Source organism: Ornithorhynchus anatinus, chromosome 8 (assembly GCF_004115215.2).
Source record: "Ornithorhynchus anatinus isolate Pmale09 chromosome 8, mOrnAna1.pri.v4, whole genome shotgun sequence".
Classification (NCBI taxonomy): Eukaryota; Metazoa; Chordata; class Mammalia; order Monotremata; family Ornithorhynchidae; genus Ornithorhynchus; species Ornithorhynchus anatinus.
Window position 1 is genome coordinate 1,014,068 of NC_041735.1, and position 21,817 is coordinate 1,035,884.

Consider the following 21,817-nt stretch of genomic DNA (forward strand, 5'->3'; position numbering starts at 1 on the left):
CACAGGTCAGTCCTCGGAGCCTCGCTAAGTATACACCTTGACTGACAGGTGGGCAGACAGCGGACCCAGGTCCCGGGGGACCTCGGCACCACAAGGGGCGGCCGGGACCGGGACCGGGCCTGGGCCCCGGGAGGGCAGCTGGAGGGCGGCGGCAGCTGCTTACCTGAGATGGGCAGCGGGCGAGTCGCGGCCTCTGGCCTCATCCTCCTGCCGCACTTCACACACCCGACTGAACACGGAGATGGGCTGCTGGACGCTGGGGCATGGATCGGGGTAAGGTGGGCGTTAGCTGGGTCAGCTGGGCCCGGGAAAGGAGGTGCGGGTAGGCTGCCCCCGCGCCCCACCCAGGCCAGCTGACGTAGTTAGGCTCAGAAAAATGAGCTCGTCGTGGGCAGGGAATGTGTCCGTTTGCAGTTGTCTTGTATTCTCCCAAGAGCTTAGTACAGTGCTTTGCACACAGTAAGCGCTCAATAATTACGACCGAACTAGAGATTGTAAATACAAGACCTCACCAGGGACCGGGAGGCACACCCCACCTCCACCTGGCACACACCCCCACCCTACAGATGCCCACCCACACAGCCCTGGGGTTGCCTCCTGGCCCTGCACACCCAGGTGCGCTTTCCAGGGGGAGAAACAGAGCTGGAAGCCACAAGGTGGTGCGGGGAGGACAGACCCCGAGCCCAGGCCCAAGTCTGTCCTCCACAATTCCCACCCCCACAGTGGGGAAAGGCATTCAGCCCCAATCCGTTTCCCGGAGCAGATGGGGCTCTCTCTGTCCCTCAGCTACAAAGTGGCAAAGCCGCTCTTGTGCCCAACCCTGCCCACGCCTTCCTCCCAGTTTTCCCTCCCCTAGCTCTCTCCCTCCCTGTCCTGCAGAACAGGGCTGACACAGGAGCAAGCCGGAGTGACACTGTGGAGCTCTGAGCGGCTACAGAGGAGACACGGGTGGTGGGGTGGGGGTGGGAGGTGGCGCCCCTGACAGGGGGAGGCAGGGGAAGGGCAAAACAGGGGGCATCTCAGTCCTGAGGCGGCAACAGCACTGGCAGTCAGTCGATGGTATTTACTGAGCATTTACTGTATGCAGAGCACTGCACTAAATCCTAATACGTCCTTCTCCATCTCTGCCCACACTCTTCACTCCCCTAATGCCAACATACTCGCTGGCCCTCCATCTCCTCTATCTCGCCGTCGACCCCTCGCCCACATCCTTCTTCTGGCCTGGAACTCCCTCCCCCTTCACATCCAACAGACGATCACTCTTCCCACCACCAAAGCCTTATTAAAAGCACATCTCCTCCAAGAGAACTTCTCCAGCTAAGCCCACATTTCCTCTTCGCCCACTCCCTTCTACGTCACCCTTGCACTTGGGATTTTTCACCCTTTATTCACCCACCCTTAGCCCCAGGGCACTTACGTACATATGTGTAATTTACTTACACATTTACATGGATGTCTGTCTCCCCCTCTAGAATGTACGCTCCTTGCGGGCAAGGAAGAAGTCGACCAACTGTTATACTGTACTCTCCCAAGCACTCAGCACAGCGCTCTGCACACAGGAAGTGCTCAACAAATAAGACCAACTGACTGATTGATTAGTACAGCGGTGCTGGCACCCAGCTGGCCCTCAAGGCTCCCTCGATGCAGAGGTGGGGCAGCTGGGGGTAGGAAAGGTGGAAGCTAGCTCAGACAGATCTGTTTCCTGTCGCCCCAGGTAGAGGGGCTGGAACTAAGGGCGGATGGATGGACGGACGGACGGGCCACCCGCCAGCCCCCACCCCCACCCCCGGCTCGAGTCCCTCTGCCGGCTTTCTGTGAAACACTCTCCCTGCTGGGAGGCCCCGCGGAGGAAACCTTCTGCATAGCAACAGGCTCGGTTACCTGGCAACGGCCCCGGCAACAGCAGCGGATCCATTTTCCCATTCTCCGGTTATTGGCTCTGGACAAAAACAAAAGGGGAAGGGTGACGGGGATATGATGGAGACAGGGAAGAAGACCCGGAGGGTGGGGAGGAAGGGGAAGGTGGGGAGGGGGAGGAGGAGGAGAGGGAGTAGGGAGAAGCAGCGTGGCTCAGTGGAAAGAGCACGGGCTTTGGAGTCAGGGCTCATGAGTTCGAATCCCAGCTCTGCCACTTGTCGGCTGTATGACTGTGGGCAAGTCACTTAACTTCTCTGTGCCTCAGTTCCCTCATCTGTAAAATGGGGATTAAGACTGTGAGCCCCACGTGGGACAACCTGATTCCCCTATGTCTACCCCAGCGCTTAGAACAGTGCTCGGCACATAGTAAGCGCTTAACAAATACCAACATTATTATTATTATTATTATTATTATTATTATTAGAGAGGACAGGGAAGGAGGACAGGGAGAAGGAGCACGGGCCTGGGAGTCACAGGGTCCTGGGTTCTAGTTCCAGTTTCATCACTTGTCTGCTCTGGGACCTTGGGCAAGGCACTTCATTTCTCTGTGCCTCAGTTCCCTCATCTGTATAGTGGGTATTAAGACATGGGATTACATGTCTTAACAAATACCATAAAAAAAAAAAAGAGGGGAAGGTGGAAACAGAGAAGATGGGGAGGAGGCCATGGAGCGGGAGGAGGAGGAAGACAGGGAGGAGACGGACGATCCAGTCAGTCACTCCGGTAAGCCTCTCTCCACTTTCCCTTGCCCCGGCTGTGGGCGGTTAAGGATGAGGAGGTGGGACCTTCTTCCTTGGACATCAAAGAACCCAGTGTCCTCAGGCCCCACCAACAGGCAGGTTCCCCTCCTGCTCCCATTACTAAATCTCTGGGCTGCGGAGGGACAAACACTCCACAGTGACTGGCTGGGAGCAGCTGCTGCCACAGACACACACTACCTTCCTCCGGAGAACAGAAGAGAGACAGATGGGTACCTGCCCTCCCGGAGGCCAAGGATGTGGAAGATTCGCCGACCCACGGGAGGGTTTCTGGTTCGCTGCTCTGGCCTCCGCAAGGCCACAGAAATGCCTGGACCCTGACTGGGAGGCCCTGCCTGGGAGACCTAGATCTCCCCTGGAAGAGTAATCTGCAGTACAGTTGGGGCCGGCAGACTTGAGGCTCAGACCGGCTGCCCCGGAACCCCATCTGCAACCCCTGTGGTAGAAATGGGCTCAAATGACAGGCCCCTCAAACACACCCCTCTAAATGGGCCTGCAGAGGTGCAGATGGCCCCTCTCCTCCCAGTCCCGAGAGCCTCTGAGAGCACCACCACCACCCCCTGCTCCGCCCTCCGGGGCAGTGAGCTCACCGGCCCGGAAAGGAATTAGCCGGGGCGATGATGCAACGGCATCTTTCTTCCACCTAGCTTTTCCAACCCAAATGACCACACCACCATTCTCCCTGTTTCCAAAGCCCATCCCACAAGTTGACATTATGCTTGACTCTAAGATGGTCGCCCATTCCTCGCAGCCACAAGCAGACATTCCTGACCATTGGCTTTAGGGCACTCCATTAGCTCCATCTTCCCACTGATCCACTCTTTTCTCTCACTGAACCACCACTCTCACTCTGCTTCTCTCAAGATACTCACTGTGCTTTGTTCTCATCTTCCATGCCGCTGACCTCCTTGTTCATGCCCTCCCTCTTGCCGAGAACTCTCTCTCTCCCTTCACATCCGACAGACCCCAAATCCTGAAATCCCATCACCCAGGCCTTTCCGGTTTGATTTTTCTTTCTCTCCGGGGCAGGGCCTCCAAACACCACCTCGGCTCTTTCGCGCTGCCTCCACATTGATGCATTCAAACCCACCAGGAGCACTTCAGTAAATATCCACTTAGCCCCTTTACTTTCTCCGCACCTACACATCCACCCACCCAGCTGCCCATTCTCTTCTTTCTCCTATCCATAAATAATTTGAGGTCTGCGTCCCCCAAGTAGCCTGGAAGCTCTCTGAGGGCAGGGATCATTTTTATTAACTACTGTGCTCACCCAAATGCGTCTTACAGTGCTCTACACCTAGCAGGTGCTCGATAAATCGCACTGATTGAATCTCCTCCTCCTCCGCCCTGACTCTTGATACCACCAGCGAGACTGGAGACACTTCACATTTTTGTGAACTGCTCTCACTAGAGTCCCAAAGGGAAATTCAGTAGCCCTGCTTGGTGGCTCTAATTCCAGACCTTGTTGGGATGGAGTCACAGTGGAGGAGATACAAGAAAGAGGAAGTGGCAGTTGCTTGTTTGGCAAAGCGGCAGAATGGGGCCTCAATGTTGGGTTCACACCCCCCGCCCCGGGATGGCGCCGGACCCCCGGCCCGCATTCAGGAGGGCAAAGATCATCCTCTGGGGTCTCAGCGACTTTCTGTGGCCGTCAGTGGCCAGAATAACCCCTAAGCCAACCTTGGACACGCCAGGAGCCAGTGGAGCCCACCCATTACCTTCCCTGCTTCTGTCCCTTCAACTGGTTTCCAGATGGTGGCTACACACAAACACTACCGGCAGTCTGGTCAATCCCAGAGGATTTAGGGTTCCACTTAGGACACTTCCCTCCCTCCGAGTCTGAGCCCAGAAATGGGTGAACCTTTTGCCCACGACGGTCAGATAGGTGGAAGGACAGGCCAAGGTCACCAGTTTTCTCAAACTGCTGCGGGACAGACTGGAGCCTGGGCTTGGTTATCTAGGCTCAGTTGTCCTGGATTTGGTTGCTCTGGGCTAAGGCTCTACCACTTGGTCAACCCCAGCTCAATGGTCCCAGGCTCAGTGGCCCCCAGCTCAGTTATCCCCTACTTGGTCATAGTTGCTCAGTTAACCTTGGGCTCAGTTGCCCAAGTTCAGCTATCCCTGGCTTGGTCACCCCAGGCTCAGTCATCCCCACACTCAACCACCTGGGGCCCGGTCGTCCCAGGCTGAGTGACTCTGGGCTCAGTCGTCTCCGGCTTAGTCACCCACCGCGACTCGGTCTCCCTGGGTGCGATCGCCCAGGGTTCAGTCATATCTGAGCTCAGTTGCCCCAGGCTCGGGCATCCCCGGGCACAGAATCCCTGGGTTTGGCAGAGGTTGAGACTTACTTTCCAAACTGAACTGTAGAGACTCCTCACTGGCTTCGGTGTCCGGGCTGACCAGTTTCATCATCAGGCAAAGCTCCCCTTCCGTGCCAGCAGCCCCTGCCCTCTCCCCCTTCTCACTGTCAATGGTGCTGTCGCTGGCGCTCACCGAGCTTTCGGCCATGACTTCGCTGGTGGCCATGGTGTTCTCCGGACAGCCGCCCTCCACTGCAGGTGCTGGGAGGGTCCGAGGGACAGAGGGAAGGAGGGATGCAAGGAAGCTGTTAGTTCGTTCGTTCGTTCGTTCATTTTTTCAATCGTATTTATTGAGATGTGAAGGAGGCCGGGACCAGAGGTGACAGTGGCAGCCAGGCCAAGACTGGGTGCTCCCCGGGGCGGCGGGACGCGTGGGGCCCCTCACTCACCGATGGGCGTGCTGTGCCTCCGGGGCCCCCGCTTCAGGTGCTCCATCAGCAGAGGGGGCGTGCTGCTCAGGGGCTGGATGAGGTTACCCTCCTTCGGCAGGGTGAACCGGAACGGGGCTTCAGACACACACGCAGAGGCCACGTGGGGAGCCGTGACAGAGCAACAAGGACCGACCGTCAACCGCGTCGGAGACGGTCGGCCGAAGCTCCGGGCCCGCCCAGCCGGCGGGGCCGCAGGGAGAGCCGCTGTGCTGCCCTGCCCGAGGAGGGAGGGCCGACCTCCGCAGTAAATGTTACTGATCAGTCCAGCCAGGGCCGGACCCCCTCCCGGAGGCCTGAACTGGCCCACGCTCCGCCCCGCCCCTCTCTTCCACCCCCTGGTGATGCCCTGGGGTTCCTGGACATAACGAGCCTGGCCAAGCAGCTGACCAAATTGCCCCCACCTGCCACCTGGATTTTTCTGCTTTTTCTCCACCATACTCGTGGGCCCCACCTATCCCTCCAGCCTCATCCCCCCACCCACAGTCCACCCCATTCCTTCTCAGCAATGCCGCTCAAGAGGCCTCCATCCCGCTGTTGCCTCAAGAGAGGGCGCAGGCCCTCCTCCCTTGGAAAGCTTTCCCTGATCCACTCCAATCCCCTCTAAATGAACCACCCGTGGTTGCCCCTTGTCCCCCACTCATTCCCACCCCTGCACCTGGACTCCTCCACATCTATCCAGGCAGACATAATAATAATGGTGGTATTTGTTAAGCGCTTACTATGTGCAAAGCACTGATCAAAGCACTGGGGGGATACAAGGTGATCAGGTTGTCCCACATGGGGCTCACAGTTTTCACCCCCATTTTACAGATGAGGTAACAGGCACAGAGAAGTGAAGTGACTTGCCCAAAGTCACCCAGCTGACAAGCAGCAGAGCTGGAATTCGAACCCATGACCTCTGACTCCCAAGCCCTGGCTCTTTCCACTGAGCCACGCTGCTTCTTCTGGAGCTCCCGGGAAGCTGCCCACTTACCCTCCCACCCATGCCCGGGTGCTTCCCACTCTATCCCGGGGATCTGGGCCTCATTCGGCCTTGCGTCCAATTCAAGGGTCAGCCCGCACATCTCCCAGGGTGAAGCTGCAGCCACCCTGCCCTGCCCTACCCTGCCACACCCCACCCTGCTCTCCCCTCTCTCTTCCGCTAGCGGTCCCCCAGCCCTGGAAACCTTGCAACATTCAAGCCTGGGAAAAAACTTCTCAGAGCAGCCACTGCCGCCCCCAGAAACTGGCCTCACTCTTACAGAAAACCCCACAGGGGCCAGACACCCAGCTGGAAGCTTCCAAGTGCCGACTCCACAGGGACTCTCTGCCCCTCCCCTCTCACCCCAGCGACATCCAGGCTTTTCCATGAGCCGTGATGGCCACGAGCTGCCCCTTGACCATCCCAACGCCCCCCCAAGCGGTTCTAGCCCACTGTGCCAACCTGCCCGTCACTCCCACCACTCCCACAACCTGCACCGCCGCTGGCACCTCCACCGTGCCTACCACCTCCACTTTACCTACCGCTCCCCGCACACTCACCACTGGAGCTTTCGCAGGGACTTGGGGGCAGGGGGTCCGCAACCCCCTCCGCCTGCTGGGTCTCAACATGGCTTCCCATCCGCTTGGTGTCATCCATCTTGGAGCATTTAATTAAGGAATTGTTGACTTCCTCCGGTGGCTGAGGGGGCTGCTTTCCCGGTCCGGTCCTCATCACGTGAGCGGTCGGCCCAGAGAGCCCCAGGGGCTGCTGGGAATTCTCCTGCATGGTCACGGGTTTCTGCCCCTCCCTTCCGGGTTCTCGGCTCTTCTCCCCTCGACTCTGTGGCTGGGCTTCAGTCCCTGGAGTAGCTATGCTTTGGAGGGGTGCGTTGGGTGCTCTGTCCCGTGTCACCAGGCTGAGAACGGGGGGGCAGTCGGCCGGGCCACACCGACCTCGTCCTGCCCGTCCTTCGGCGGTTAGCATCCCGGAGTCTTCCAAATTAGGTCCTCCACGAGCCGCTTGAGCCTCCAGATCCAGTTCCCGGTGTGCCTCAGGCAGCGCTGCCACAGAATTCCTGCTGCACTCGCTGACTTCGACCTCCATCGCGTCTGGGTCCACCTGACTCAGGCTCTCCCTGCAGACACCCAGCCCTGGCCACTGAGATTGAGAAAGACAGAGATGCAGAGAGATGCTGCTCTGGCTGTCTTGCTCTCTCTGACTCTGCTCCTGCCCCTGGCATTGCTCTGGACCCTGTCCCTGCCGGCTCTGCTCCTGGTCCAACCCCTGGCCCCGCTCCTGGCTCGGCCCCTGGCCCCTTTCCTGGCTCAGTCTCTGGCCCTCCTCTTGGCTCAGTCTCTGGCCCTGCTCCTGGCTCAGCTCCTGGCCCTGCTCTTTGCTCAGCTGCTGGCTCTCCTCTTGGCTAGGCCTCTGGCCCTGCTCCTGGCTCAGTCTCTGGCCCTCCTCCTGGCTCAGCCTCTGGCCCTGCTCCTGGCTCAGTCTCTGGCCCTCCTCCTGGGTCAGCCTCTGGCCCTGCTCCTGGCTCAGCCTCAGGCCCTGCTCCTGGCTCAGTCTCTGGCCCTCCTCCTGGCTCGGCCTCTGGCCCTCCTCCTGGCTCAGCCTCTGGCCCTCCTCCTGGCTCAGCCTCTGGCCCTGCTCCTGGCTCAGCCTCTGGCCCTGCTCCTGGCTCAGCCTCTGGCCCTGCTCCTGGCTCAGCCTCTGGCCCTGCCTCTGACCCTCCTCCTGGCTCAGCCTCTGGCCCTGCTCCTGGCTCAGCCTCTGAGCCCGCTCCTGGCCCTGCTCCTGGCTCAGCCTCTGGCCCTGCTCCTGGCTCAGCCCCTGGTCCTGTTCTTGGCTCAGCCTTTGGCCCTGTTCTTGGCTCAGCCGTTGGCCCTGCTCCTGGCTCAGCCCCTGGCCCTGTTCTTGCCTCAGCCGCTGGCCCTCCTCCCGGCTCAGGCCCTGGCCCTGCTCCTGGCTCAGCCCCTGGCCCTGCTCCTGGCTCAGTCTCTGGCCCTGCTCCTGGCTGAGCCGCTGGCCCTGCTCCTGGCTGAGCCCCTGGCCCTGCTCCTGGCTGAGCCCCTGGCCCTGCTCCTGGCTCAGTTCCTGGCCCTGCTCTTGGCTCAGCCCCTGACCCTGCAACTGACTCAGCTCCTGCCCTTGGACCTTCCCCTGGCCCTGCCCCCCTCCCTGGCTTTGCTCCTGGCCCTGCCCCAACCCCAACCCCTGGTTCTGTTCCAGGCCCTGGCTCCGCTCCTGGCTCTCACAAGGTGTCTCGGGGACTTGTTCAACCTCAGACGCCGAAGACACTTCCTCAGATGGACAGCCCTCCACATCCAGAATCTCTTCCTGCCCTAAGCCACTCAAAGCAGCTTGGGCCTGAGTTGGGGGAGATGTAGGGGGATTTGTGTGGGGAGGAGGAGACGCTCCAGCTCCAGGCTCGCCATCTGTGAGGTCCGTGTCAGCCGCCCTGGCTGCTGCCTCCTCCCCGTCTTGGCTTCTGGGGATCACGGTGCTGGCCGCCCCCGCTGCTGAGGAGGGCCGGTGGTCGGCCCCCGGAGCTGCCTGGCTGTCCTGTGGCGGGCTCCGTTGCCCACGTGAATCCTCCGTGGGGCGGAGCTGGGCTTCCGAGGGGCCTGTCTCCTGGATCTGGGAGCTCTCTGGGTCAGTGTCAAGCTGACCGGTGCCCCGACCCTCGGCCTGGGAAGACTCGAGGCCCTCGCTGGCAGAGAGCACCAACTTGCAGGACTCCGCCGTCAGGGACAGGTCCACGTCAGCTGGCGACTTGGTTGGCTGGGGAACCGGGTCCTCCTCTCCGCTCGGCCCCTCCTCCAAGCTAGGCGAGGGAAGGAAGATGTCCTGGGAGAGTCAGGAAGAGAGAGGCTGGGTTAGTGCTGGGCCCACTGCCCCCTCAGGACCACCCTGGGACCACCCCCAGGATCCCTGGCCTTTTGGATGCTCCATTCCAGGAGCAAAGAAAGGAGAGTCGACGGGCGGCTTACTGGCCCCCTGCAGGGCGGGGGAAGGGGGGTCCTCTCTGCTGCTCCCCAGTCCTACATCGTGTTTTAAGCCACATTCCCATCCTGGGCTCGGTCCCCAGCTGCCCACCCAAAATCCCGCCTGAGTCTCACACAAAAACCAACACCCTGAACCCTAGGGCTGTGAAGCGGGCTGGGGGGTGGGAGGGCGGGCACCCAGTCCAGATAGCTGGGATAATGGGATTGGAGTGATTCAGACCACCCCTCAAAGAGGAACAGGGCCAGCCCTTCCTGGGGGTGGGGACGGGGGAGTCCATCCCACCCTAGGCTGTCCGTTCCAGCCTGCGTTCACACACATCCCTCACACACAGAACAGGCCACAGTGACCCAGGAGCTACGCTGGCCTGCCTCCACACATCTCACACATGCCTCTCACACACAAAACATCGTGACCCAAGAACCACATCAGCCCGTGCTCACGCGCATCCCTCTGACATGGAACATGCCACTCCGACTCGGGAACCTTATCAGCCCACGATCAAATGGGTCCCTCAGGAACAGATATTTGAAACCATACACCCCAACAGTGACCAACTGGACTTTCTGACCCATCGACTTAGAGGCTCCGCTGACACATACCAGCCGATACCCACCTGCTAGCCTGTCCCTCTGCTCTGGGTCATCAAAGAGCCAACCTGGTAAGGGGTCAGTGGGGCAAGGGTTGGGGTCCAGATGTGAACAGGAGCCCCCAAAGACCTCAAAGCCAGAGTGGAACTAGAAAGGAAAGCAGCCTGGCCCATGGGGATAGGGCAGAGCAGGGAGACTTAAGGAGACCTGGTCTCCAGCCTCACCTTAGCCACTAAGTGTGGAGCATCAGATCAGGGGGCCATAGCCGGCAGAGCCGCTGAGTGCGTAGGCACACACCCGCTTTCACCTTCGCCGTCACTAGTTCTCCTCAGCTTGTCCCAGGAGTCACCCACCCACCTCCTCCGCCGCCCACCCGCCCAGGCGTTCGGCCCCTTCGGGTGAAGACGAGGACCGCCAAGAGCCACCACCAACCAGAACCGGGGAGACCCGGGGAAGGCGGTCTCCTAGCAACACTGCCGCCCCGCCCCCTCCTCCACCAGCTCAGCCCTGGGCTGCCTCCAAGCCCACCCCCCCGCAACTCCTCAGGAGGGCTCGGGAGGAGCGGTTCTGACTCAGTCAGGACCCTTCCCCTCCGCATTTTGCCGCTTGGGACACCTAAATGGGGGTCAGTGCTCAGCGGCAGTTTCCCGCCCCAGACCACCCTGCAGCTGGGCCCCGCCACGCCAGACCATCGGCGGCGGGAAGAGCGGGGAGGGACCCACGTGAGAAAACTCCGGCTGCGATGGGATGGGGAAGGAGCTCGGGGTGAAGGCTGGGGTGCTCTGCGACACGGGAGTCGAAGCCTGTGGGAACACAGAGGGTTCGCGTGGGGGCAGGGGAGCGTCCGTTTCCATTGGCTCGTCATCTTGAGGTTTCTGCTGAGCATCCTCTCCTCCTCCCACGGGGGTGTCCGCCACATCCATTGCCTCCTCTGAACAAGGAAGGAAAGGAGGTTTTAAAAAGACGAAGTTCTCTCCTGGGCCCTCCGTGGCTGGGCTCGCTCCGCCCTAGAGGCAGGGAGCTGCAGCCTCTCCTTCTATGGGCCCGGGCCCCAGCCTTTCCCCGGCCTCCCCCGCGGCATTCCTCCAACCTTCAGAGGGACACTAGGCATGGTGGGGGGTGGGCAGGACACCCTCCTGACCACCAAAGCAACTCCAAATTGTCCCCTGACACCATCCAATTACCTCGGGTCCGGAACCTCAGGAAGAGGATCAGGGAGCTAGAGTCAGAAAGCCAAGGAGAGCACGGCATGCTGGGGTATGCCGTAAAGGCCAGAGGACCACATGGGGACCAGAGCCCCTGGAGCCGCACCGTCTGCTCTCTGGCCAGTGAATAAATTCATGGTCAGAGCCCCACCAAGGCCCAGCCCGCCGGCCTCCTGCCCCCACAGCCTAGAGGCAGGACCGGATGGAGACGAACCCAACGGCCCAGGCCCGCCCCCGCTCACCTTCTGGCCCAGGGGCCCCAGTGGGCGTGTTGGGGACGAGAAATGGGGCTGACCGAAAAGCGTCTGGGGAAGGAGCGACGAGGTCGGAGGAAGCCCTGTTGATGAAAGAGTCTCAGGTGGGTTTTGGCACACCCCCGCGCTCCGTACGCTCGGATGGCGGGGACGGCCCCAGTGACAGCCACCGTGAAGCACAGCCAGCGTCTGTTCAACTGCCCGCCTCTATTCCAGCTGGGTTTCCCAGGCCAGGCATATTTATCTAGTCTCAGGTCTGCCCCTGGCCTGCAGGTGAGTCACTTCACCTCTCTGGGTTTCAGTATCCGCATCTGTATTAGACCGTTAGCCCGTCATTAGACTGTGAGCCCACCACAGTCTATCTGTTGCCAAATTGTACATTCCAAACGCTTAGTACAGTGCTCTGCACAAAGTAAGCGCTCAATAAATACTATTGAATGAATGAATGAATCTGTAAGATGGGGAAATAGGTCCCTGCTCCCCCTGCCTCTTAGACTGAGAGCCCTGGGGTGGAGGGACAAAGATTGTCCGGACTGATTATCCTAAATTCACCTCAGTGTTTAGCACACAGTAAGTGCTTCTTAAATGTCATGACTCTTTTATTTGTTGTTGTTATGATGATGATAATGGTGATCTGGGCCACCTCGGGGTTTGCTGTCTTTTTTCCCCAGGTTGACTGGGAGGAGTGAATGGGTCTTTCTAACCCTCTCTGTCCACACCCCGTGGTGCCCAGGCACCGGCCACATCCAGTTGGAGCCCAGATCTCAGGCACAGACGAAGCCTCTGTGCGGGCCCTGGGCAGTGGCTATTCAACGGCTCCATTTGGATCCCGATTCCCCCATCCGGGGATGATTACCCCGCCCCAAGAAGCCCTCGAGAACAGCAGCCCAATCTGTGGGGCCGCTGAAGCCGTGAGCCCGAAGCTGAGCCTGGCCCGCCACCCGTCTGCCCAAGGCCCCGCCCGGGCAGCCAGTCCCCCTCGGGCGGGCCGGTGGCGCCTCACTTACGTGGACAGACTTTCTTGCACAAAGGATTCCTGTCCGGAGAGGTGCAGGAGTTGCAGCGTGCTGGCAGGAGTGGATGCCAGGGAACAGGCACGGTTGCCGCCACCAAGATCGCCATCGCTGCGGTCGCCGTGGCCGCAGTGCACCCGGGAAGGGGAGCAGCGGGCTCCGGGAGCTGTGGGGCCACAGAGATGCTGGCTGGGAGGGCGAGGCCCGGGGGGAAGGGGCCGGTCCGAACTCCTTCCCAGGACCGCTCGGCTCCATTTTGGTGGAAGCGCCCAGGGGCCAGGGAACGTGGCTTCTGGTCCTGAGGCACTTCCCCCAGCACCCAGTTCAGGGCCCTGCAGTCGATACGGGGGTGGAGGAATACTACTGGCTGGCTTGCTGATCCCCTGGCGCCTCATCTGACCATTGCTGAGTCTGTGTGGCCGAGCACTCTGCACGTGGTGAGAGCTGAACTAAAGGCCCTAAGTTAACAAGCTACTGACCAAACGGAGGTTTCGAAGAGCTTGTCTCCAGGGAAATCCGTTCCTCCGTCCCTCCATCCCCTTCCATCCCCGGTGCACTGTCCGTCCCAGACTCCAGACTGGGTCAGGGCAGGGGCAGAAGATGTCGGGGTGCGCCCACCCCGACATCTTCTGCCCCTGCCGGGTGCTGCCGAACCGAGATGCCCGTGCTCTACCTGGGGGCAGGCTCTGGTCAAACATGTCCTCTTGGCTGGACACAACCTCGAGCTCTGGATGCCCCGTTGTCAGAGCCTCCTGTTCCCGCGCCCCACTTCCCGACAGCTCCAGGGTGGCTGCCAGCCTCCGAGCGGACTCGGCAGCAGCTTGGGGGACCACGGCTGGTGAGGCACGGCAGGGGGAGGGCACAGCCGCTGACCTGGAAAACAAGAAGGTCCAGAAAGGCTTTCTCGAGGGTCACGTGGCCCATGTCTTCCAGGCCATTTCATCAACTCTCTCCCAAGGGAGGGGCCGGGGCGTTCCCCACCCCGACATGCCCTTTTAGGGATCTTGAAGGGCTAGGCAGAGATTACACCTGACCCTCTCTATGCACAGGCCTGGGGCTCATGCCTGTGTGTTCCCCTTTTTGAAAAGGCTTAGAAGTTTGACTTCCAAGCTGGAACACCCAGAGAGAAAAGAGGCGGGAGCCCAGAACCATACTCCTGGGGCTCTGACGTCCAGTCGGCAAACGAGGAGGGTGAGGGAAGGAAGTGAAGGAGGAAGGAAAGGGGGAGGAATAAGAAGGAGGGGAAATGGGAGGAAGAGGGGCGGGGGAGGGATAGCCCGCAGTCTCCCTCCTCAAGGACCAGCGGAGTAAGCAATCCACATTTTACCTCTCCTCCGGCTCCCTTTGCCCGCTTTCCATAGGCACCTCTTCACTGGACTGCACTGCAGGAGGGGTGGCAGGATGGGCAGAGCGTGGTTCTAGAGGCAAGGAGGGAAGGCGGGTGCCTATCTTGCCAGGGGGCCAGAAAGACCCAGGGTTCAGAGGCACTTGGCCCGGGGCAGGGTCCGACGGGCAGCCAGAGCAGCGTTAGAGCAGGGAAGCCAGGGTACCGGTCCCGCTCCGAGGGTCGGGCACATACCAGTGGGGGAGTCGGGGGAAGTCGGCACGGGGTCCGCAGTTCCCAGCTGCGGCGGTGATCCACTGTCCGGCTCGGTTGGGGGAATGGGTCCCTCGAGGTCCTGGCTCTGGGAGAGCTCCAGCGTTCCGAAGCCCAGCTGAGACGTGCCGGCATCTTAGATGAAAAGCCCAGAGCATCACCTGTGGATGTCCTGTCCCCCCTTGCCCCCAAGGCTCATTCCATCCTGTCCTCTCCTTTCGCCTGCCCGTGTCTCCCCCCAAAACGAGAAGAAGGGTCAGGCCTTAGAGGAGAGAGGTGGGAAGACCCACGGGCCCCATATCCCCAAACGACCCCAGGTTCTCAGCTAACTACCTGCCCAGCAGGCAGTGCTCCCGGCATAGTCAGAAAACCAGAAACCCTGAATTCCAGTCATCGGCAGGATGCAGCCTGAGGATGAGGGGCTCAGAACAAAGTCAACGGCCACCAAGACCCCCAAAGGCTACCTTCGGCCACAAGGGAGCAAGGAGTGCTGTCTTCGGAGTCTTCTGCCCCTGCCTTCTCCTCCTCCTGCGCTCCCATGGTTGCCTCAAGCAGGCTGTGGGGGAAAAGACGGGGCTAGTGAAACACCCGGCCAAGGTCCAATAAACTTGGTTGCAGACCGGTCACTCAACTTTCTCACTACTTCCTTCCCCATCCACCTGCCCACCCGCCATGAGGCGAAAGGTCCTCTCTCACTTGTCTGCTGTGCAACTTTGGGCAAGTCACTTTGCTTCTCTGTGCCTCAGTTTCCTCATCTGTAAAATGGGGATTAGGATTGGGAGTCCCATGTGGAACAGGGACTGGATCCAACCTGATTACCCGGTATCTACCCCAGTGCTTACAACAATGCTTAACACATAGTAAGTGCTTAACAAATATCATTATTATTACGACTGTCCAGTGGAAAGGCTCTGCTGGCCTTGGACTACCTGGATGCTGGGAAGGGAGGCATGACTTTTCAGGTCTCTTAGCCGATCCCCGCAAAACAGGGAAGGACAGGGCTAGAGAGGAATACTCAAATCTCTGTTTGATGTTGCCCAGAACAGGTGCTGAGACCCGCTGGGGCAGAAGCCAGAGGCAGGGAGAGCTGGAAAAGGGAGAGTGGGGGTTTCCCCTCATGCTGACCCTCCCTCTCTCCGGCGATGTCTGTGAAAGGCCCACTCGCTGAACCCTTCATAATAAACACCAAGGTCATCAGTGTGGCTCTAACATATAATAATGTCGGTATTTGTTAAGCGCTTACTATGTGCCGAGCACTGTTCTAAGCACTGGGGGAGATACAGGGTAATCAGGTTGTCCCAAATGAGGCTCACAGTTAATCCCCATTTTACAGATGAGGTCACTGAGGCACAGAGAAGTGAAGTGACTCGCCCACAGTCACACAGCTGACAAGTGGCAGAGCCGGGAGTCGAACCCATGACCTCTGACTCCGAAGCCTAGGCTCTTTCCACTAAGCCACGCTGCTTCCCCATATCATATCCAGCCCAAGCACCCTCCCCCAAGTGTTTGGGTGAGGAGGAGGAGGGCGGTAGAGCACGCAGATGTCAGTGGGCTTCTCGCCGAGAATGAAGGACAACGGGAGAGCCCAGGAGACTGAGAGAGGGAAGGAGGGAGAGCAAGAGCACAAGCAAGGAAAGATGGTGGAAAAAGTGAGTGGGAGGCGAGAGCTGCGGCTCCCTTCGGCAGGACAGCCAGAAGCAGACCCCCAGATCGTCCTCTGGGCAAAATTCAGGAATCGGGACTGCTTGCTGCTGGCCCGTGCTCAGGGCACGTCTGTTCGTGTTTCTTCCAACGAGGGCAGCGGTACTGCCCGGCAAGGCTGGGGCCCGGCCACGGGAGGGGAAGGGGAACAGGGTGGAAAGTCTGGGGCAGCTAAGCCGAGACGCTTTCAGGCACCAGTACCTGACTCTCCTGACAGGCTGCGGCGGTAGTCGTTCGATGACCTGGCTTAGTGAACCGTCCAGGTCCGAGGGGCCGGATGTGTCCATGGGCTCTGAGGAACAAGCAGCCGCTCAAGCAGGTGCCTAGGGTGGGGCCCTACGCCCGGCGGGCACTGGGCACCAGCCACCCCACCACCTCTCCGGGGACCAGCGAGCCCAGCTCCCACTGACCCACGGCTGCACAGGCCCAGACGCTTCACTTGGCCTGGGTTTTCAGGCTTCAAAGCCCAGTGGGGCGAGTGGAAGCCCCGTGTGGACAGGGAACACGTCTCCCACTCCTGCTGTCCTTTCCCAACCATTCAACATAGCGCGTTGACCTCAGATGGCGCTGGCTAAGGGCCTCTGCTGCTAACGTTACTATTCCCGGGAGCCCCCAGCAGGAAGACGGGCTCAGATTTCTCACCTAAACTCCTTCTTTCATCCACCTGCTCGGCGAGCCCACTGCCGCTTTCCAGTCCTCCTTCCGGAGCTGTTTGCTCGCTGCCCGACATCACCTCCGGGAACAATAATAATAATAATTATTATGGTACTTTCAATCATTCAACCCTTTTTTATTGAGTGCTTACTGTGTGCAGAGCAGTGTACTAAGTGCTTGGGAGTGTACGATACAACAATAAACAGATATATTCCCCGCCCACAATGAGCTTACAATCTAGGAGGAGAGAGACATTAGCGAAAATAAATAAATTACAGATCTGTACCCAAGTGCTGTGGGGCTGGGAGAGGGACAGAACAAAGGGAGCAAGTCAGGGAGTCGCAGAAAGGAGTGGGAGAAGAGGAAAGGGGGTGTTTAGTCAGGGAAGGCCTCGTGGAGGAGATATGCCTTCAAAAAGGCTTTGAAGGGGGGGAGAGTAACCGTCTATCAGATTTGAGGGGTGGCGGCGTTCCAGACCAGAGGCAGGATGCGGGTGAGGTGTCAGCAGCGAGATCGAGGCACAGGGAGAAGGTCAGCATCAGAGGAGCAAAGTGTGCGGGCTGGGTTGTAGTAGGAGAATTAGCGAGGTGAGGTGGGAAGGGGCAAGGTGATGGATGGTTTTAAAGTCAATGGTGAGGAGTTTTTGTTTGATACGGAGGTGGACGGGGAACCACTGGAGTTCTCTGAGGAGCTGGGTGATGTGTCCTGAGCGTTTCTGTAGAAAAATGATCAGGGCAGCAGAGTTAAGTCTGGACCGGAGTGGGGAGAGGCAGGAGGCGGGGAGGTCAGCAAGGAGGCTGGTGGAGTAATCCAGATGGGATAGGATGAGTGATTGTATTAAGGTAGTAGCTGTTTGGATGGAGAGGAAAGGGCAGATTTTAGCCATGTTGTGAAGGTGGGACTGAAAGGATTTAGTGAAGGACTGAATAAGTGGGTTAAATGAGAGACGGAAGTCAAGGATAACACCAAGGTTACGCGCTTGTGAGACAGAAAGGATGGCAGTGCCATCTACAGTGATGGGAAAGCCAGGGAGAGGACGGGGTTAGGGTGTGAAGATGAGGAGCTCTGTTTTGGACCTGTTAAGCTTGAGGTGACAGGAGGACATCCAAGTAGAGCTGTCTTGAAGACAAGAGGAATTGTCAGGCTGCACAGAGGGAGAGAGATCAGGCCGCAGATGCAGATTTGGGTATCATCTGCATAGAAGTGACAGTTGAAGCCATGGGAGCAAATGAGTTCTCCAAGGGAGTGGTTGTAGATGGAGAATAGAAGGGGACCCAGAACTGAACCCGGAGGGGCCCCCCACATTTAAGGGGGTGGGAGGCAGAGGAGGAGCCCACAGAGGAGAATGACAATGAAAGGCCAGAGAGATAAGAGGAGAACCAGGAGAGGAGAGAGTCAGTGAAGCCAAGGTTGGACAACGTTTCCAAGAGAAGGGGGTGGTCCACAGTGTCAAAGGCAGCTGAGAGGTCGAGGAGGATTAGGATGGAATAGAGGCCGTTGGTTTTGGCAAGGTCATTGGTGACCTTCGAGAGGGCGGTTTCTGTGGAGGGAAGGGGACAGAAGCCAGATTGGAGGAGGTCCAGGAGAGAATTGGAGGAGAGGAATTTGAGACAGCGGGTTCAGACAACTCGCTCACGGAGTTTGGAGAGGAATGGTAGGAGGGAGATGGGACGATAACTGGAGGGAGTCACAGGGTCAAGGGAGGGGTTTTTTTAGGATAGGGGTGACATGGGCATGTTTGAAAGCAATGGGGAAGAAAACCATTGGAGAGCGAATAGTTGAAGATGGCTGTTAGGGAGGGAAGAAGGGAGGAAGGCAAGAGTTTTAATAAGGTGCGAAAGAATGGGGTCGGAGGCGCAGGTGGAGAGGGTGGATTTTGAGAGGATGCAGGGGAAGAGGAGGAGGGGAAGAATGGGAGAGTTGAAGAGGGGGCCAGAAAGGAGAGGGACTGAGGAGGGGCAGGGGTGATATTGTCAATTTTCTTAATAAATTAGGTGAGCAGGTCACTGGAGGCAAGGGATGGGGGAGGCAGGGGGAACAGGGGGCCTGAGGAGGAAGTTAAACGTCTGGAACAACTCGTGAAGGCAGTGGGCATTGGTGTCAATAAGGGTACTTGTTAAGCACTTACTTTGTGTAGTGTCCTAGTCTAAGCTCTGGGGTGGGGAGAAGATGAATCTGCCCTTTCCAGTCCATCCAAACTGCTACCAGATTAATACAATCACTTATCCTATCCCACCTTAATTACTATCTCAGCCTCCCCGCTGACCTCCCAGCCTCCGATCTCGCCCCACTCCCGTTCATACTTCACTCTGCTGCCCGGATCATTCTTCTACAGAAAGGTTCAGCAGGTCACCCTACTCGCCAAAAAACTCCAGTGGTTGCCCATCCACCTCCGCCTCAGACAAAAACTCCTCACCGCTGGCTTCGGAGCACTCAGTCACCTTGCCCTCTCCTACCTCACCTTGCTATTCTCTTATTACAACCCAGCCTGCACACTTCATTCCTCTAATACTAACCTTCTCACTGTACCTCGATCTCATCTGTCCCACCACCGACCCTTTGCCCACGTCCTGCCTTTGGCCTGGAAAGCCCTCCCTCCTCAAATCCGACAGACGGTTACGTGACTCTCCCTTGCTTCAAAGCCTTACTGCAGGCACAACTTCTCCAAGAGGCCCTCCCTGGCTAAGCCCTCCTTTCCTCTTCTCCCACTCTCTTCTGCGTCGCCCTGACTCGCTCCCTTTGTTCTTGCTCCCTCCCAGCCCCACAGCACTTATGCACATATCTGAAATTTACTTATATTAAGGTCTGTCTCTGTAGACTGTAAGCACAATGTATGCAGGGGACACTGTACTCTCCCAAGTGCATAGTTCAGTGCTCTGCACAGTCAATATGCAACGCAATTGAAAGAATAATAATAATAACTGTGGTATTTGTTACACACTTGTGTGTCAGGCACTGTATTAAGCACTGGGGTGGATACCGTCAAATCGGGTTGGACACAACCCTGTCCCACACAATAATAATAATAATTTTGGTATTTGCTAAGCGCTTACTATGTGCCAAGCACTGTTCTAAGCGCTGGCTAGATACAAGGTAAACAGGTTGACCCACATGCTGCTCACAGTCTCACTTCCCCTTTTACAGATGAGGTAACTGAGGCGGAGAGAAGTGAGGTAACTTTTCCCAGGTCACACAGCCGACAAGCATGAATGACTCCTCTCCAAAGCGTTTCGTATAGTGCTCTGCTCCCAGTAAAGGCTTCAGAAGTACGGTTGAAGAGACGGATGAATGAAAGGTTGGATAGAGTCCCTGTCCCCTACGGGGTTGGGCTTCCAAGTAGAGAAGAGAGACTGGGTACGGCCCCCCACCCCCCGACCCTCCCCGGCTGCAGACCCAGGGTGACGCGACCCGGCGGGCCACTGGCCGGCAACGGACAACGACCCCCAAGGGATAACGCAGGGCTGTCCCCGCTCATTCATTCATTCACTCAATAGTATTGATTGAGCGCTCACTCTGTGCACAGCACTGTACTAAACGCTTGGAATGGACAATTGAGCAACAGATAGAGACCATCCCTGCCCCGTGAGGGGCTCACAGTCTAATCGGGAGAGTTGGACGGCAAAGCTAAAACAGAACAAAAAAAAAGAAGACAACATCATCAAGATCAATAGACTCAAGGGGATGTATACGTCATGAAGACAATAAATAGGGTAATAAATGATATATTCAAATGAGCACGGTGCTGAGGGGAAGGGGGAAGAGGAGAAGAGGGGGCTGAGTCTGGGAAGGCCTCCTGGAGGAGGTGAGCCCTCAGGAGGGCTTTGAAGAGGGGAAGAGATTCTAATCCCTGCTCCGCCACTTTACAATAATAATAATAATAATAATAATGTCGGTATTTGTTAAGCGCTTACTATGTCCAGAGCACTGTTCTCAGTGCTGGAGTAGATACAGGTTAATCAGGTTGTCCCACGTGAGGTTCACAGTTAATCCCCTTTTTACAGATAGAGAAGTGAAGTGACTTGCCCACAGTCACACAGCAGAAAAGCGGCAGATCTGGGTTTCGAACCCATGACCTCTGACTCCCAAGCCCGGGCTCTTTCCCCCAAGCTACGCTGCTTCACTTTCCCGCTGGGTGGCTTTGGGCAAGTCACTTTCCTTCTCTGGGCCTCTGTGACCTCATCCGTCATATGGGGAGGAAGACTGTGAGCCCCACTGGGACCACCCGATGACCTAGAGAAGCAGCACGGCTCAGTGGAAAGAACATGGGCTTCGAAGTCAGAGGTCATGGGTTCAAACCCCCGCTCTATCACTTGTCAGCTTTGTGACTGTGGGCAAGTCACTTTACTTCTCTGGGACTCAGTTCCCTCATCTGTAAAATGGGGAGGAAGACTGTGAGCCTCACGTGGGACCACCTGATGATCCTGTATCTCCCCCCACGCTCAGAACGGTGCTCGGCACATAGTAAGCACTTAACAGATACCACCATAATCATTATTATTATTATTATGACCTCTGACTCCCAAGCCTGGGCTCTTTCCACTGAGCCACGCCACTTCACTTGTCCGCCGGGTGTCTCTGGGCAAGTCCCTTTCCTTCTCTGGGCCTCGGTGACCTCATCCGTCAAATGGGGAGGAGGACCGTGAGCCCCACCTGGGGCCACCCGATGACCTTGCAGAGAAGCGGCGTGGCTCAGTGGAGAGAGCGCGGCCTTGGGAGTCAGAGGTCACGGGTTCAAATCCTGCTCCGCCGCTAGTCCGCTGTGTGACCTTGGGCAAGTCTCTTCACTTTTCTGTGCCTCGCTGACCTCATCTGTCCAATGGGGATTAAAACTGTGAGCCCCATGTGGGACAAACTGATCACCTTGTATCCCCCAGCACTTAGAACAGTACTTTGCACATAGTAAGCGCTTAACAAATACCACAACTTATTTTTATTTGTACCCCCCCCCCCCAGCGCTTAGAACAGCGGTACATCCCCTGATCACTTTGTATCCCCCTGGCTTAGAACAGTGCTTTGCACATAGTAAGTGCTTAACATATACCACAATTGATTTTTACTTGTACTCTCCCCCAGCACTTAGAACAGCGGTACGTCCTCTGATCACCTTGTATCCACCATGGCTTAGAACAGTGCTGTGCACATAGTAAGCGCTTAACAAATACCACAATTTATTTTTATTTGTACTCCCAGCGCTTAGAAGAGCGGTACGTCCCCTGATCACCTTGTATCCCCAGCGCTTAGAACAATGCCGTGCACATAGTAAGCGCTTAACAAACACCACAATTTATTTTTTATTGGTACCCCCTCCCCCGCAGCGCTTAGAGCAGCGGTACATCCCCTGATCACCTTGTATCCCCAGCGCTTAGA

General features: G+C 57.8%; 1 protein-coding gene across 1 annotated transcript in view; it reads right to left on the reverse strand.

Moving 5' to 3' along the window:
* The window catches only part of TP53BP1 (tumor protein p53 binding protein 1), a 29,396-nt gene that overhangs the window by 6,679 nt on the left and 900 nt on the right, over positions 1–21,817 (reverse strand). Inside the window, exons 2-16 of the mRNA XM_039912871.1 lie at positions 16,439–16,529; positions 15,998–16,088; positions 14,560–14,651; positions 14,078–14,230; positions 13,826–13,916; positions 13,172–13,371; positions 12,493–12,664; positions 11,474–11,568; positions 10,749–10,957; positions 8,150–9,280; positions 6,988–7,915; positions 5,425–5,541; positions 5,024–5,236; positions 1,882–1,939; positions 164–256 (exon numbers count right to left, since the gene is read on the reverse strand). Of these exons, the coding sequence (XP_039768805.1) occupies positions 164–256; positions 1,882–1,939; positions 5,024–5,236; positions 5,425–5,541; positions 6,988–7,915; positions 8,150–9,280; positions 10,749–10,957; positions 11,474–11,568; positions 12,493–12,664; positions 13,172–13,371; positions 13,826–13,916; positions 14,078–14,230; positions 14,560–14,651; positions 15,998–16,088; positions 16,439–16,529 (3,734 nt within the window). The remainder of the gene's footprint in view (positions 1–163; positions 257–1,881; positions 1,940–5,023; positions 5,237–5,424; positions 5,542–6,987; positions 7,916–8,149; positions 9,281–10,748; positions 10,958–11,473; positions 11,569–12,492; positions 12,665–13,171; positions 13,372–13,825; positions 13,917–14,077; positions 14,231–14,559; positions 14,652–15,997; positions 16,089–16,438; positions 16,530–21,817) is intronic.